This window comes from Pagrus major, chromosome 4, assembly GCF_040436345.1.
Source record: "Pagrus major chromosome 4, Pma_NU_1.0".
Taxonomy (NCBI): Eukaryota; Metazoa; Chordata; class Actinopteri; order Spariformes; family Sparidae; genus Pagrus; species Pagrus major.
Genome location: NC_133218.1, coordinates 3,381,945 through 3,399,667, shown reverse-complemented (window position 1 = coordinate 3,399,667; position 17,723 = coordinate 3,381,945). Strand labels below are relative to the sequence as shown.

Below are 17,723 nucleotides of genomic sequence, written 5' to 3'. Positions count from 1 at the left end.
GCGACAACTGCTCGAAACGGCAGCTAACGTCAACATAAGTTACCACTTTGCGTTATTTATACAATGGATACGCCTGAAAACACCACAGGAACCAATTTGACTATAAAAATAAACCGTGGAAATAACCTGGTAAGATCACTCAACGTTTGTTAGTTAGTGAGGCACAAGTGGTGAACGTTAGAAATAACGTTAGCATACTTAACTTTCATGACGCAACCAGCGCTTAGCTAACGGTCAAAGCAACACAAGTGTCCCTAAAGGGTGTTGTTACCTTTTTTTTTTTGCAAGGTTGAGTAACAAAAAAGACACAAGGCTTTCGCTCCGTTGCTGACTGTTATTAAATTACAGTTTGAGGCAACAGGCTTGAAAGAGAAACTAACAACCGCTCTGGTTAGCCAACATTGTTGACTGCTACCGTGGCAACCTTACAGATACTTGATTTGAAATGAATGCCCTCCTTATAACTTGGATTATACATGATATTATCAATGAACTGAATCAGGCTTACAGTGTGTTAACTGATATGAACTGGTGCATAGGCTCTGATTTCTTTGTGTTGTTTCATTATGTGTTTAAAGAGGCATCATTTATATTCCACTGCACATCCCTCTGCCTCTGTGATTGGCTAATTGGATGTTGGCTAAGTAGCTGAATGGTTGTCAGATTTGGTATAAAGGGGCAGGCTCCCTGCACACTGCCATTTTCACTTTTCAAAGATGTCAAACCAGAGAATTGATCAAAGAGACATGCTGGCCAGCTACAGGTCCCATGAGGGCATGACAGCATACCAATGGCTGAAACTCATGGGAAATGCTTTTGACATCATGTCAAGTATGTTACTTAAAATAGATTTATTTAGTTGTTTTTACTGTAATGTAATTAAAACTTTATCATTTTGTTTATTGTGTTGGAAAGGTTTGTGGATAACAGTGTCCACCAAGCAGTACATATTCTTTTTCATCTCTTCTCAGCAAGGAAAAAAGGCAGACAGCTGCCAGAGTTTCGTGCGGGTTGAATTTGATGGAACGGTACTGGGAGAGTCGGACAAGAAGCAGGTGGACCCAGTGGAGAAGCGTGTTGACTTCGACTTTACCTGCAGCTTCCACTGTCCCAATGATACTCAGGCTCTCAGTGACATCGCCCATAAACCAATCATACGTAAGCTGAGTTTGAAAATGTTGTTCTGTCTCCTGATATATGTGCTTTCTAAACATTTAGTTTCAGTCTGTGTTTTCATTCAGGAGGAACTGGCTTTTCTGTGACAATACCTCAGCCTCTAAATTCACCTGTTTTTTCTGCAGTTTTGTTGTTAGTTAATTGTCATATTGATGATAGTATAATTGGTAGGTTTGTCAGCCATCCAAGACTTATTCTTTGTAGATATCCTCCTTGAAAAGTACTATTTTAGTCCCCCAGATTCATTACCAAAAGTTGAATGAATACTGACAGGTCTACTGCAGCTCAAGTCAAAACAATTCTCAATAACAATGTCATAAAATTGGTGATAATTTGCTCACTGTTGAATGAATAAAACCTGGAGTTTTTGCGCCTGTCTGTACAGCCCTCTGTTTAATGTGAATGACTTTGTTGTGGTCAGTGATGGTGACAGAGCTCCTGCCTGAGGAGAAGAAAGTTGAGGCGAGGACGGCTGTGCTGGGCCAAGCTGTGGTCGACCTGCTGCCGCTGCTACAAGGTTGCTGTTATAAATGATATGTGTTTTCATATAGTAATATAACAAACCTTTTTATCTAATCAAATGACGGTTGCTTTATGTTCCCTTACAAGGCACGACTTTTACTGTTGGAATGGTTTTCTCCTCTGTCTTCAGGTCAGTGCAGCTTCTCGTCCACTGTCCCACTGAATCCAGTGACGAGCTCCTCAGCCAAAGAGATCCAGAACTCCGGTAGCAAGGTCGGTCGGTTAATGTCTCGACAATAATGTCACTCAGTTATTTTAGGCTCGGGGTCTTCTTTTACTATCATGCTATATGTAAAAGCTTTCATGGCATTACCATGTCATGAGCCTATACAGGGCTTGCTCACACTAGGCTGCTTGGCAGGTATTTTAACCATATCAAAATTCTGCATATGGCGGCTGTTCATAATGAAAAATATTGTAAAAAGCTACCAATGGTTGTCACTCAGTTTTAATATTCACTCAGTATGTGTGGTGAATATTTATAATTCAGCTGCGTTTGGTAAAGGACTTCAAACCTCAGGTAGGAACATCTTGCACATTTTACTACCTTGAACTTAATGATAACATTTGCAGACAATATAATAACACAGTTAAATACAATTTGGTACGTGCCTCATGGTTTGACCTCCATTAGCCATCGACACTGGAAGTGTGTGTCAGTGTGTCGGATCCGGTACTGCCTGAGGCTGAACTCTCAGCCTCAAACCTGCTGACGGTAACCGTGGAGACAGCCTATTCTGTCCCTGACTCATGGATTCTGCTGTCGGGCCCTGCCCCCTCCACATACGCTGCTGCCCTGTCAGTCCCGCTTACAGCAGAGGTGAGTTTTTGGAGCTACTTTATTGAACAGAACAAATTACATTCATATAATTTTTAATTTTACTGTTTAAGGCAAGTGTAGATCTTTAAGAAAAAGAGACACAGTGATACCAATAGAGATGGTTGTACTACTCATCTGACTCCCAGAAAGATCAGGTGCTGCTGTTCTGTGAAGGGCAGATAAAGGCTGGAGGGCAGAGGGAGGAAAAGGGCCGACAGAGGAAGAGACTACATCAGGCCTTGCTAGTCCCGGGGAACCACTTCCTGCCTGATGTCTTTTTCCAGGCAGAGCCCATTGACGAAGAGGATGGCGAGCTGACCAGCTTAGAGGTAACAGCACATACAGCCTTGATGCATTTATAGTTTTCACAATAAGGCACACTACTGTCGACAATTGTCCAAATGGTATGGACGCCTTTCATTTGATGAATAAACTTTAAGATAAACCCCATTTTCACACCAAACACATCTTAAAGGTGCCCTGAGACCTGCAGGAGTGTAAATGGTCGCAAACATCATATTGTCTTCAGAACATCGTTATTCAACAATGGTTTGAGCTAGACACACGCTGTTTTTTTTCCCTGTTTAACTAGAGAAGCAGGAGAATCTAAATGTTAAAGCCTTGTCGGTGACATATAGAGTGTAAGAATCACATTTCTGAATTCAACTCCAGTGGGTGCCAACACAGTGTCTGATTCAGATGCTTTGCTGTGAAAACAGGAGCCACACAGGATTCCTGAACTCAAAACAGAGAATAAACTGTTGAGAGAAGTTTATTGGAGTGACAGAAAAAGCTGCAAAGATATACGTATATACAAGTTTGAGATTTACTACAGCTGAGACTTATTTGGGGCTTATTTATGATTCTGGACAGGAACTGACATGATGCATATCATTTTTGGCAGGAAAAATTCCTCACAAAAAAAGCCCCATGGATACTGGCCAAAACATGAGCATAACTCATAAACAGAAGAAGACAGGAACCTTAAATCACTTCTAACACAATCCAAAGAAATGTGTAAAGATTTCTACTTTGAGTTTTGATTTCAATATTATGGTTTCCAGTGTGGTAAATAAAATAAGCAAATTCAAGTTCAGTTTTTGTTTGTTTTACAAGCTACTACCCCCCATTATAGTGTATAGAGGTCTTTATTAAGTTATATGCCCAATTAGTTGAGATTGTGCTGATTCAGTGGATGTGTAAAACTTGATGATACTGTAAAATATGAAACCTTTACAAGGAAAAATACAAACTAATGCCGAAACTGAAAGGTATTAAAGTGGGTCTCAGAGGGAAAATTCTGAATATAGGATAATCAAATTGACTTAAGTAGCATGTTTGATACTGTAGATTGGAACGTATAAAAAAAAATCTGCATGGAGGCAGAGTCAGTTACACAGTCAGTTCCTGGGCTCAAGGTCAAAATGTTCCCACAGGACCGGGAGTTTCGCAATGAGGCAGAGACCACAAAGAACAGGGTGAGCTGGGACACAGAGATGCACTGCTTCCTGGATGCAGGAGGAACCACCAGGTCAGCTACACACACACCACACTCCCCCTCCTAATGTCTGACCTTCAGGCTACCTGTTGGCAATGACTTTGAAGAGATTATTCTAGTAAAGGAAAGTCAGTCATCTGATTCCTGGGGCTATATCTGAATTTTTACCAAGGAATCACATTTCAGGATTATAGCAGAGTATACTTGAAAACCTGGTTGCCTGGTTCAACGCATTTTCAGGCCAAATAGAAAGGAAAACCATGAAGTCAAAGAGAAGTCGTTTGATCTTTCACTCTTTTTACCTCAGAGCCTGCGATGAACCTGGGACTTAACACGTTTAGTACAGTAAAGTTGAATCTTTGTAAATGAAACTGGTCATTACAATAACAAGTAATTACTTGGGAAATATTGGTAAGCAACACACAAAAAGAGAAAATACACATAAATTAAAAAGAAACATCAGAATGCATGTGAGTGAATTGCAGCATTTGGTGTAGAAATAACACTTAAGAAAATACAGAATGAGAGATAAAGATACAGAAAATAAACATGAAAATATATGTATCAATGTTGGCTGTGATTTCAGGCTGCGGCAGAGAATCGCTGAGAACAGACTCTGGCCGGTGGAGATTATGAAGTCGTCCGCTTCGCTGGCAAAGGTAGAATCCAAGCCAGTGAGGCAGATATGTATTCTACGGATATGTTGAAGCAACAGTCAATGACTTGCTGGCAAGTGCATGCAGTCACACTTTGTTCGTGTGTGTGTGTGTTTCTGTGTGTATGTGTAGATAGCTGAAGAGAACCCAGAGATCCCTTTCCATGGTGTGGCATTTGTGGACATGAGGCGACTGCTGTATCCTGGAGTCTGCCACATCCGAGGAGCATACAGCATTCATCCCTTCTCTGAGGCTGAGTTGCTGAAAAAGGTTGCACAGATAAACACAGTTGACTCATTTGCTTTCTCTTTTGTTCATTTATTTATAGTTCTTGATCTGGTTCTATATTTACTGGATCAAGCATCAGGAAAGCATTATCTACCAGGGTTAAGTTATACACAAATGGACTTCCATTCACTTTTTAGAGGGGTGTACCTTTAAAAAGCAGATGGAATTCCATTAAGGATATACCTGTGTTGGCTTTCTTAACACGGTCTGAAAAAAATATCAATATCAATTTCATCTTTGTGTGTCCAATACAGAGATCATAGATCTCAGGATACTACACGGATCTGCTGTGTCATGTGATATAATAAGATATGATACAACTTTATCGGCAGTTTACACTGACATTCATTTTGCACCCTTTGAGTGTTCTGGTCAAGAAGTTTATACACAGGTTAAACAAACGGTTACACATATGACACATATTTCTAGATGCACAAAGCACATTGAACACACATGACCATATAATACATAAAATTCTCAGATTAAGATTTTACTTAGCAGCACACAGATTTCGGTTTAGCATCAGGATAGACTGATGTATAAGAGAATTCTTCAGCCTGTTGCGTTTAAATGGAGGGACTCTAAATTGCCTGTTAGAAGTCAGAAATTGTTTCTCTGTTAAGAACGTGCAAGGGGTCAGAACAGAGGAAACACTGTTAGCAAGTCTGAGCATGCTCTTGTTGTGGGTCGCTTAAAAGGTAATTGATCATGTGTGATACATAAACAAAGACTTCACTCAATAGTCTACCATCCCATTTTAAAAAAAGATGGGGCGCTGTGTAGAGTAAATGAGACTGATTTGTGACAGACATACGAATACGAAACAAACATATGTTCGTATAAAGGATATAAAGGTTACTACATGGGCTTGCAAACACTTCAGAAAACTGCTTTGGGTTAACACAGGTTGTTTGCAAATGATTGAATTCTGTTTTTATTTACCCTTTACACAGCGTCCTAACTCTTTTTGGAAACAGGGTTTTCCTCAATAATCCTAAAACTGATCCTACTGTGTGCTCTGTTAAACCTTTTGTTGAAATGAGTCTGTCAATGATCTTGTACTCTAAGGCCAAGCGGAGTGTCAGTGTGTTAAAGGAGCAGGCCAAGGCTGCAGTGGACCTGGTCAAACCTCGTGCTGGCTCAGCTGCAGGCTCTTACAGGGGTAAGACAGGAAAGCACTTGGATGGAAGCAACAAGGGAGCCAGGGATACCAAGGAGGCAGCCAAAAAGGTCAGCAACGTCCTGACAGAATATTTAGAGGCTTGGAAAACCTGACAAGACATTAACTGTTAAACAAGCCCTCAAAAATACTTCAGCAAAGAAAAAAACACCAGTTTTTAGTTTGTTTCACCAAACTGTAGCCTTTAAAGTCTCAACTTATTTTTGTCAATGTTGAATCCTGATGTAACCTGCTTCTATTATGTCAGCAACCTCACAATCAGAGCAGGATAGCTGGCAGTGTGACCGACAGCTTGACAGAACATGAGCTGCCACACATCAATACTGAGAGAAATGTAAGCTTCCACTAAACAGAGCAAACTTCACACAGTGTTAGCGCAGTCACACACACAGTGGGCATCATTTACTGGAAACTGCTGTTGTAGTTACAGTTTTAACTGATGCAAGTACAGCAGTACAAGCTTTAAACTGTCACTGTACATCCTTAATACTGCAATATACTGTAAATCTATGCTTGCTGTTTTCTGAATATTTTGAGAAGTCTTCAGCATGTTTACATCTCATTCCTGTGATCGACAGACATATGTGGAGGCCAGAACTTACATTATCATTGAGATAGCCTTGGAGAAACCGCTGGTATCCAAAACATCTCCAGAGGAGCTGGCCAGAAGGTAAAGTGTATATCAATCCCCTAGGTCATTGACTTTGGCCTGGTTCTAGTATTTAGACTGTCTTGCTAGACTGTGGCCATGAGCTATGAGAAAACTGCACTCTGTTCTGTTACATTTAGTCATTGCATCTTGGATTTTTGACTGATTGTGTAACACAAATGACTGAGAAATATACTTAGGTGTGTCTCTATTTCCTGCAGGGTGAAGGAGTTGATCCCACCCAGACCTCCACTTCCAGCAGGTCCTGGCAGAGCAGAAAGAGTAAAACAATGACACAGTTATATATGCACACGCACACACACACACACACACACATTCAACCACACACCACAGAGTTGCTGACTTGCTGAATTCTCTCCATGAATGTGTGCTTCTGCAGGCAGTGCTGGACTTCCACAGGCAGATAGGCAACATGGAGACCATGGTTTTTGAGCAGTGTAATGAATTGTTTGGAACGAGATGGGAGGTTTCAGGAGACTGCAGCTGGGAGCAAAAGCAGGTTGAGCTAAGGGGAGCGCTTAATGTCTCTGGAAGATACTTCACTTATAAAGAACAATTGAAGGTCAGACCAAACGCACACAGATAAAACTTGCACGAGTTTTTTGGAGATGATAGTTGACCAGTTATTTTCCTGGTGTTGATGACTCTTCTGTCGATATTTGACTTCATAAGTGTGTGTGTGTGTGTGTCTGTGTGTGTGCGTGTGTGTGTTTCTGGTGTACAGCATGCAGTAGTTAGGATTGTTCGTGACAAGATGCAGCACACAGAGCCATTCACCAACCCTCAGGAGCTACAGGCTTTTATCAGCAAGCTTTATGTTTACCTGGTGGAGGAGATGCACATAGCTCTCAATGGGGTAACCCACACACACACAATCACACACTCACACATAGTATTTATATACTGCACATTTATGTTCATTTTTAACTCACATCTTCACCAGACTTCTTCAGATGACGTCAATAATGACTCCCTGCCGGACATCCAGTTGAGTTCCTCTCAGCTCAGACATTTTGCTCAAGAGGCTCATCTTACTGGGGATTATCAGCAGGCTGTTCAATATTACCAAGAGGTAAAATAACTTGTCTTTCATAATACTTCTGCTCTTCACTCAAAATAAATGAGGAAAAAAACTGGCTAAAAGACTGGACTTATTTGTATAAATAAAACAGAGCACAGTTGACAGCCAGTCACAGGTGTCAAACTATTCACTCCTTTCAGACTTTGAATCAAAATGCATGCCTATTTATTTATTGATTTATTGATTTGTTGCAACAAATGCACCTTAATGTATGCACTGGCTTCTTTTTGTCTGTTATTCATGGAGCATGTCAGTGTTTTCCTCTGTTTGTGGCCAAAAGTCATGTTGTAGAAGTACTTAATTATAATCTAGATGCAGATAAGTAACTCTGGCTGGTATAATTCCTTGAGTGGCCACTGAATTTTGTATTTTTTCTCCTGCAGCTGGCGGTGAGGCATCCCAGTGAGCCCTCCCACAAGTTTGAGTGGGGAAGCCACTACATGCTGACAGGAGACTACATGAAGGCTAAAGAGTGTTTCCATGACGCTGTGTCCATTCAACAGGCACACCAACCCAGGTTATAAACGTCCACTTACACTAAAAACAGAAACATAATGTAACTTTACTTCCTGCCTGTCAACTGGGAAGTCCTGTGTGTCTGCATCCTCTTGTTTCTCCAGCCTGATGATGTGTGGGGTGTTGGCAATGATGTTTGAGCATTACAAGGAGGCCCAGACCTTCCTGGAGAGGGCCACCCAAATAGACCCACCCAGTATGGTTGCCTGGACTCTGCTGGGTGAGAAGAAAAATTTTATTCCTACCCTTGCTGTTAGGGTATACCTGTCCCTTAAGATTCATTAGTCTGGTTTCAGTGCAGAGTTTTAGTCTTTCAAATGCTGTTTCAGAGGGTTTTTTGAAGGCTAAATGAGATTTTTTAAGGAAAATACCCAATAATGACAATCAGGTAATCACAAAGATGTTAAATCAACAACAAATATTAACATTTGGTTGAATAACATATATTCACATTAGCCCCTCACAGACTCTGACCCTGATTGACTCTGAGCAGTAAAGCAGGAGAGATGCAAGCAGGGAAATGTGCAGTCTCATTTCACATTTCTGGGTCTGCTGTCCAGGTTTGCTCCATGAGAGCCAGAACGAATCCATCCTGGCTGAGAGGGCTTTTCTGGAAGCCCGAAGGCATTTGAGGGCAAAAGAAGCAAAGAAGCAAACACAGAGGGAAGAGGTGAAGAAAGACAAGGAGAAAGACGAGGAGGAGAAAAATGAAAAGGAGCAGCAGGAGGAGGAGGAAGAGAAGGCTACGTCTCCCACTGTTGACCAAGGTGAGTTGCAGTGTTAGTAAAGGTAGCCAGAGTCACATGGTGGACAACCAGGCACAGACATAAATGTCATCATTGGAGAAAAACAAAAAAACTGGGGCTTATTTACACAGTAATTTGGGATTTGCTTTGTATGTGAAGTAGTTCTGGTTCCAGTTCTGCTTTGTTTTTAATGAATCTGTATGTGTGTAGACCTTTAAATTATTTAAGGACAGAAAACCTAAAATGTAGATAAAAATGTTGATATTCAACACAGTCTCACATTCAAAAAGTATTATCTCTACTTTCTGTCATATGTCCACCATTGACTTTCTCTGTTCACTTTAGCCTGAAGTATATATACTGAATATATGGCTCCTGGTGAAGCCCATGCTACCTAACAGGTTCCTAACTGTCATTTTCTCCTAGACCCAAAGTGTGCAGACCAGGACGCAGGGGCACAAGAAAAGCCTCCAGAACCGAGTGTCAGCTCTAGATCAGCTCCATCTAAACTCTCCTTCACCATTTACACAGAGACAGTTCAATTTCTGCTGCAGAACAATGCCCTGCAGGTAAAAACTGAGCTGGACTCACACTGGTCAAATATGACCAGTCATCCACAATGTACAGTACTGCTGTAGTGCCGTTTGTGACCCTCAGTTTAGTGTGCTATGAGGCTAAAGTGATTTACGACCATTATAGATGCTCCAACAGCTGGAAAATGACCCTTGGATGTGGAAGCCTTATGTTATGGAAATCAGTTTTTGGAAAGTCAAAGCAGATAAAAATAATTTTGTATCTAAAATGTCAGATGTCAGACAGTTTTTGTACACAGCAAAAACAGCACAACAGCAAGTTATATTTTAAAGTGAACAATGCTACCCTCAATGTCTATTTGTCATTATCAAAGTTTCAGCAAAGATTATACAAAAAATGTCTGTGTTGTGGTTGCAAACAGTTGTCAGCAGTCACTGTTTTCCTGTTGTCAGATTGCAGAGCAGGCTCTGTCTCAGGAGCTGCTGTGGTCACTCGGTGGTCGCAGTGTCTCCTATCTTCTTCATCACGCCACGCTGCAGCTGCTCAGAGCTGACTATTGCAGTGCCGCCGCCGGCCTTAAGGAGGTGTTGTTGGACAGTAACCAGGTACTCACACGCTCATGACTGGCTGAGTAAAGACTGGGTGGAAAATGTGACATGTATGGCTCGGTGCCTCCGTACTGATCTGTTAGTGTGAGGGTATTAAGTCCACGTCCTGTAATTTATCTGATGTTCAAACTGCAGCAAAGATTCACATTTTCTTTTGGATTAATGAACTTCTCTCACCTCATTTTTATTAGTTTGCAGCAAAAATATAATTGACTCCCCTGATGACATGACTGTGAATACATTACATATTTACTCAAATTATTAAGTTAATCAGCATTGGCATCAACAACTGGAGAAGTGCAAACTGAAAAACAGGATTAATATTTCGCTTCAGCAGAGTAGGTTAGTGTTTGCCTACATGGTGCTTCCTTTTTACGTGTTACGGATTTCAAGCTAAAATATGTTAAATCTGTGCTGGAGATTACCTAACTACTCCTAGTGTTCTTAGTTCCTGCAGTAACGTTATTAACACAAGAGTCTTGTGTTAATAACGTTAAAAAAACAGGCAAATCAGTACTACTTTATTAATATGTATGGGAGGATTCCCCTGTGTTGCCATGCAATTATGTTTGAAATATTCCAATGGGAAGTCTAAGTAGGTTAATGCTTCAGTGTTGATTAACACAAACCTGGATAGTTTTTCAGTAATTCAGTTGTCATAGGACAATGTTATTGTCAATACAGGGAGGTGTTACAAATTCCCTCCTAACAAAGGATTTTTGTCCCACTGCTTAGTTTAAGGACTAGCTCAGTGACTGCTGCTTTTAGTCAGACCAGAGCCATGAATCAGAGTTCTAACATATTTAGTCCTACCTAGGTTGTTAGGTTGTTGTTAATACCATTAACCCTGATTAAACTGCATCTCTTCTGAACCTTGACCTGAGAGTTGTTGTCTACCCTGTGAGCAGGATGCAGATGTGTGGGCCCTGCTTGGTCACTGCCACTACCTGCAAGGGGCTATCAGTGATGCCCAGGAGAGTTATGAGAGGAGCCTGAACTCCCTGCAGCAGCTATCAGACTCTCACCTCGTCCTCCTTCGCCTGGGATCCATCTACCTCCAGCAGAGGAAGGTCAGATACTGAGACAGAGCCTGTCAGATAAGACGGGCAGCTTATTACTCATGGGTGATGAGTCAGGGGATTTTACCTGGTGCATTTCCAGGAAAGACCAAAAATTTCACCAGCCATTCTTAAAACAGGGGTGGGGCTCCAACGCACCTTGGAAAAACCAATCATAGCAGGTTTTGCTAAAATAATGAAATTGGACACAAAGTCATGAAGAACAGTGCGTTTTCCTGGACATGTTGAAGCACAGCATTAATTGTAAAACATCCTGTCTGAAGCCCCTTCTGCAGTGTAACTAAATATCTTATTATTTTGTTTTTAACTTTCAGTATGAGCAAGCCAAAGTTGTCTACCTGCAGGCTTGCGAGCAGTCTCCGTCATGCCTGACCTGGCTGGGCCTGGGCACCGCCTTTTACCGGGTAAAACTCCACCTCCACCTCCACCTCCAGTGGTGGAAACAATGGAAACCTTAAGAATATACATTATATAACTCCTGTTTTCATGCTGGAGTTGCAAGTTCTAAGTACTATCCTAATTATAATGTGAACAAAGCCCAGATTACTCTTGGATGTGCTGTATAGTTTAGTTGGCCAACAAGTTTAATGTAAACAAGACAGATGTTGGGTTGCTGAAAGCCATATTTGGTTATGTTTCTGTGTTTTTTTCATGTTTCTCTCTGTAAAGCTGGAGGAGCTGTCTATAGCAGAGGAAGCGTTTACTGATGCCAACCATCTGAACAATCAGAATGCAGAGGTGTGGGCTTACCTGTCTCTGATCTGCCTCAGGGTGAGTGTTGACGATGATGCTCTGAAAACACACACACCTGTCTGCCTCTCACCTGTCATATTTCAAGACAGGATATGACACAGTGTGCCAACATGGCCTTGTCATATTCTTCAGTGAGGCTCGACCACTTCATTTGAGGAGGAAAAGCAAATTTCATAACCCTCACCTTTGTGACCTGAATCCCTGCAAGAAAGTAGGAGGACAAAGTTAAGCTGAAACAAGGAACTTTCATTTTTTGTTGATTCTGGTGGCCCCTGTGGAAAAAAAGTGAAACAAAGTTTCAAATACTGTACCACCAGATTACAGAGCAGCTTTTTCCCTCAGGGTGTGAGAAACTCAATTCATTGCATTTTCATGATATGACTTATTCAACCAGGATGAGTCCAAATTTGACACTGTGAGCGTAACTATAACTTTTCAGAAATGGACAATCTTATCTCTGAAGGAGTTGGTCGCTTATGTATGTCATATAGAGGAATCTGTATTAAATTGGTACTGTTTCAAATCCAGTTAAAAGTTCCTTGTATTAGGTTTGAGCACAGATTCACTTTTTCACTGTCCGCAAATTGATTTTTCAAAGCAGGTAGCAGGAACCTGAACTAACCATGCAATGAACCTTTGTTTTCAGTCTGGCAGACAAGAGGAGGCAGAGCAGTTTTATAAATATGCAACAAGGGTGAGTCAGCCTGATGTTTGTCATTGTCATTGAGGTTTTAAAATAGGGCTGGCTTTAGTTATGATAATTATTAACGCAACATTATGTGGAAAATGGCATTTTAGCCCCCCCACAGTTTCTGAGTGCAACACCACTGTCATAGTGTATATAGAAATCCCAGGTCTGCAACAATTTATCAGACATAATGTAGATGCTAACTAAAAAACTCATTACATCATAACAATATTATGTGTTGAAAACTTCTATCCTACCCTCTTCACTGAAGTTACATAGAGCAGAAACAAGTGATGGGGGGGCGGAGTGGCTGAGACAGAGACACCATTCAACCTATTACAAGACACTGTGCCATCAAAATGATTTTGAATCTGTTGTTTTAAGGTAAAAAAGTTACTTAATGTTGCTTTAATAATGGTTTGAAATCTATGTTTATTTTTTTAAGTGAACAAATAAACCTAAATAATTAATTTCTATATAAACATAAAGCAAAGCTTTTTGATGTCTCCTTAATAACTGAAGAGAAAATGGTTTTATACAGATTTCCTAGTTTATTTTTTGTTGTCACACAAACAAATCTAGGCTTCTCCATTAATCATTAATTTTGTCACAAAGCATTAATTTTCATCCAAAAGCTATTTGAAAGTCAGGATATGTTTTAATTTTTATGTAAAGAAAGTCTTATCTAATGAAAACCTTTTCTTCTTCTTGCTTCACAGTTCAACCTGCAGAATGAGTCACTTCTCAAAGAGTTTAATGAGCTGAAGGATCAACTCCGCTTCAGTCATCTGGAGTCATGCTTTGGAACAAGCTCTGAAGCAGGGGTATAAATACACAAACACAGTGTCTAAAGACATTTTTTTTAAAAGACATTTTATTGTAATTTTTTATTGTATTGTGTTTACATTTATTGTGACACATGATGGATCAGATTTTACAGAAAGTGAAATCAGTAACTGGCCAAGCTGTAAGAAAGTTCAATATGGACATTGCAAACAAACTCAAAGCAACACAAATAGGCTCACTTTTATATAAAACTGCAATAGCAACTTTAAAAAAAATGTACGGCATTAACAAAAGAAAGGAAAAAGGGCATGTGGTGACAATCAACAGATGTTAAAGAATCGTTATCTCACTTTTCATTTGTTCGATCTGAGCAGAAAAACAAGCCTGATGAGATGTTTAGAAACGCCTCACTAGATTTTTGGCACAATCCTCGCTGCATCGGAAGGAAATGTTATCTGAAATTTATATTTTGGCTACAATTCCTGTCAGATACATTTACCATGCATATGTTTCAATGAATGTATTTATTATTTTAAATTTGAAAATAACAGTTCCTAGAATGTAATTCGTATTGTTAATGAAATGCATACCTTTAAAATACACTGTATTGAAGTGGTCAGTTTTTCCCATTTTATGGGTTTTCAAATGCAGACTATTTTAACGTATTTGCTTTCCATATGGGCATTTTGATTTGTGCCTTGTTTATACAAGTTCTGGCCTCTGTGGCATCATGTAGTCTGATGCAGGGGAGTCACTGTCTGACCCGATCAAAGAGTTCTCGCAGCCACGGTGAGTCCTCATAGAGGCGAGGGTCACCCAGATACTCTGAGGTCCTCTTGTACAAGTAGTAGTACAACACAGAAGCTGTGAACAGGAGAATATGTAAGGATGTTTTAATATATAAAAACAGACAGAAAATACATTTGTTTCCATCAGGCAGTCTCAAGGTGCTCTGAGTCAGACTTTCACTAGCCCATAAAAAACAGGAGAGGTTTGAAAAAGTACATTCTGATGAGTCAGGGGTTACTTTATCCAAGGTGCTGACATTCAAATATACTTGCTATCTTGGACTCCCCCTTTTCGTATTAAAAAAAATCCACCCATCACAGAAGTAGTCCAGTTTTCTACTAAATAAGCAGCATAATTAGGAAAATAAACTTGCAAAAATGTGAGACTTGCTCTTGTTATGTTATCCATCACACTGAATCATTTCAGTTGCTGTTCAGTGCACCCTTTATTAAAACCAATTTCCAGAAACCAGAAAAATAATAACGGCATTTTAAAAGATAAATGCATAAAAATATGACAAATGTCATCAGTGTAAATAAATCTATTATTGTCCCTTTTTATTTTGATAATATTTTAGCCATTTCCAAGTGACTGCCTCCCATGTCAAGGCTTTGCACAATGATAAAGATTGCTTAAGCTATAATATGTGACTGTGCATGGATGTTAGCATTGCAAACAGACAGAGACAGCTATGTATCAGATCAAGTACAACTCAGCCCAGCAGAGTTTACTTAGCCTTAAGGTGGGTCGATAATGAAAGAGGTTTTGTGAAGTGGTGATGCAACACTGAATCACACACTGAGTAACCGTCTGGGTTGGTCTTGAGTAGCAGACAAAACAGAGAGATAAATAAACATGACCACATTCTGTCCTCACACTTAATAAAGGATCACCTATAGAGAACAACAACTAGATAATAAATCCTTTTATCCACTTAGCAGCTTATACGCGTATGAAAATCACACCCACATGACAATGTGAGATCACTTCCTGGAGCCTGATGGTAGAGAGGACAGACTGACACTGATGAAGAACTCTGAGAACACTGTAAGCTTTCTGTCAGTGACCTTCTTCAGAGCATAACTAGAGAGATAATCACACTGAAAATCCATTTCTTCAAAGGTCTGAAACCAGGTTACATAAAAACAGCTCCGTGCACAATGGTGAGCAGGAACCTATTGAGTCAGTCCTTTGAAGAAGAATAATGTTTACACCTTTTTCTGAAATGCAGCATTCACTCTTGTAAATATTAGTTTCAAGGGAATAACTCTCCATATATTGTCTATTTTTTTCAGCAGAGATAAAACACCAAAGCTCTGTTGTATTCTAGCTCTTGTAAACTGAGACTAGATCTATAGTTGCAACTTGATTCTCTTTTTCTTCTTCCTTTTTTAAATTTTTTTTAATACATTTTACATTTATGTTATTGAAGGAATACAGGACCCTAACGAAGCTATCGAGACAACAGTTTTTAATATATAGACTTCTGTGTAGAGCTGGACCTGTACCCGATTTTTGGGGCCAATACTGATACCGATATTAGGAAGTAAAACAATTCCTATAGTGATATATCAGCCGATATACATACATTTTTTTTGCAATGATCCTTCAAATGTGCTTATTACTTGTGACAATGATATGTAACAGAGGCAGGATATTTTACAGATTAAAGGGGCTCTATGTAATAATTAGTAGCAATTTACGTGTATTAATCACTTCTTTATTGGCCATATGTGAGCAGATTGTAGTATGACGTAAAAAATGAGACCTTCCCCGTCTCTCTCTGTTGCCTACACAAGCCTGTGAACGATTTGTTTAAGTTGTTTAATGCTGCTGGACTAGATGTGACTTGAACCTTCTCAAGATCCCCATCTCAGTGCCTTTCTTCACCCCGTTAACAGAGAGCAACAGTAGCTAATGTTGTGTAATGTAATTAATGTACTAAGTTTAGAAATGGAGTCCGCAAACAAATGACTGGCTTCCAGCACAACACAGTCCCTTTAACAATTAACTTAATTGACTTAAATGACATCAGTGCACTAAAACATTAAACTTCACTGGGAATTTAAAGAGTTGAAATTACCCAAGCATCTTTCTGTGCATAATAATCTTTTAGTCTCTTTACATATCATTGCATATTGGACACCATATACACCGATACTGATATATCTGATTATCTGTTGATAATATCAGCCTACCCAATATATCGGTCTGGCTCTACTTTTGTGGTTCAACATTTAAATAAATACTTTTGGTTGGCATTAAAAACATTGTATTAACATGTCATGCTTACCTGTTCTTTGGAACACAAACAGCACCTGAAGGCCATCCGTCCAAATAAATCTGTTGGTATTTAGCCAACGCATATTCTGGAAAGATTATACAGAAAAACATTAATGGTCATATTCATCTCACAGCTTTGAAAAACGAGATAAAAAAAAGAAGGAAATGTATTCCAACTTGCTCATTAAAATTGGACTGACAGGCTGACAAGTCGTTCAAACACTGATTTTTCAGGCTATAAATGGTCAAATTTTAATCTACTTTTATGAAATTTGTAGGATTTTGCCCCCAGTGCATTTTTACAAGTCTATTTGGTTCTTATGGTAAAATAAACATGCATGAAGACTTTATTATATCTCTCTATTTGTGCACATACAGCACGTACCATGAGCCAGGAGTGGAGTATGATACTGAAGGTCAAATAGAGAGCAGAGAGCATTAGCAGAGATCTAAACCGCTCCAGTAATATGGCGACCAGGCCGACCTGGAACACGAACGTGTTAAACAGCATCAACAGAATGATGATCAGGTTGAACAGGATGGCAATGTCCTGGATACTGTTGGGGAGAAGCATACAGAAAGAGAGAGGATGGGAGAATATGTGACCAGCAGAAACGAGGGAGACAGGAACAGAAGGATTACTGTCTTTGTACAGTGCTATTTCATTTCATTCCAGCATCCCTAATGACTCAGTACAGACAACTAAAGTGTACTATTCTCAGCTCAGAATTGTTTCCCCCCCTCGAGCTAAAGATAATGCTTGGCAGCTGAGTCAGTGAGGAACTCTTACTCACATGAAAAGCACCAGCTGGACGGCCGGTTCTGTCCTCAGCAGCTCGCTGAAGGAGTTAACGAACAGGTCGAAGGAGAGCAGGCTGAGCTGAATCAGTAACACCAGAGAGTAGTTGCTGGTTTGGAGCGTCTCTGGCCCGAAGGCCGGGCGCCCGGGCGGATACGATGGATCCAAGGCTGCGCTGCACTTGCCCACACACTACATAGAAACATCAATCCACACACAACAGTCCTGACTGTTTTGGGGCCTTGGTGAGG

At 40.1% G+C, this 17,723-nt stretch overlaps 2 protein-coding genes across 2 annotated transcripts; one reads left to right on the top strand and one right to left on the bottom strand.

Moving 5' to 3' along the window:
• Positions 1-716: 716 nt before the first annotated feature.
• Positions 717-14,068, top strand: cfap70 (cilia and flagella associated protein 70). Its single transcript, XM_073464564.1, has 26 exons — positions 717-831; positions 916-1,158; positions 1,598-1,693; positions 1,829-1,911; positions 2,333-2,518; positions 2,665-2,847; positions 3,955-4,049; positions 4,603-4,675; positions 4,805-4,942; positions 6,029-6,190; positions 6,388-6,474; positions 6,719-6,810; positions 7,011-7,071; positions 7,190-7,372; positions 7,535-7,666; positions 7,754-7,882; positions 8,275-8,408; positions 8,512-8,627; positions 8,968-9,174; positions 9,580-9,722; positions 10,140-10,292; positions 11,204-11,365; positions 11,689-11,778; positions 12,044-12,145; positions 12,774-12,821; positions 13,535-14,068. The coding sequence occupies exons 1-26, from the start codon at positions 717-719 to the stop codon at positions 13,643-13,645; spliced, it is 3,324 nt and encodes a 1,107-aa protein (XP_073320665.1). The 3' UTR covers positions 13,646-14,068.
• A 284-nt stretch (positions 14,069-14,352) lies between these two features.
• On the bottom strand, positions 14,353-17,184 carry LOC140995225 (transmembrane protein 138-like). Its single transcript, XM_073465190.1, has 3 exons — positions 17,059-17,184; positions 16,684-16,759; positions 14,353-14,465 (listed from the first exon to the last, which is right to left on the bottom strand). Exons 1-3 carry the CDS (start codon positions 17,182-17,184, stop codon positions 14,353-14,355), a joined length of 315 nt encoding a protein of 104 aa, XP_073321291.1.
• Between the last annotated feature and the right edge of the window lie 539 nt (positions 17,185-17,723).

Bases quoted from the DNA above. Each gene is read 5' to 3' on its own strand.
- cfap70 (XM_073464564.1), top strand. From the start codon at position 717: ATGTCAAACCAGAGAATTGATCAAAGAGACATGCTGGCCAGCTACAGG. The intron at 1,912-2,332 runs GTCGGTCGGTTA...GACCTCCATTAG, and splicing joins TCCAGAACTCCGGTAGCAAG to CCATCGACACTGGAAGTGTG. The intron at 7,883-8,274 runs GTAAAATAACTT...TTTCTCCTGCAG, and splicing joins CTGTTCAATATTACCAAGAG to CTGGCGGTGAGGCATCCCAG.
- LOC140995225 (XM_073465190.1), bottom strand. From the start codon at position 17,184: ATGCTGTTTAACACGTTCGTGTTCCAGGTCGGCCTGGTCGCCATATTA. The intron at 16,760-17,058 runs GTACGTGCTGTA...TAATCTTTCCAG, and splicing joins TACTCCACTCCTGGCTCATG to AATATGCGTTGGCTAAATAC. The intron at 14,466-16,683 runs GTAAGCATGACA...TCCTGTTCACAG, and splicing joins GTTTGTGTTCCAAAGAACAG to CTTCTGTGTTGTACTACTAC.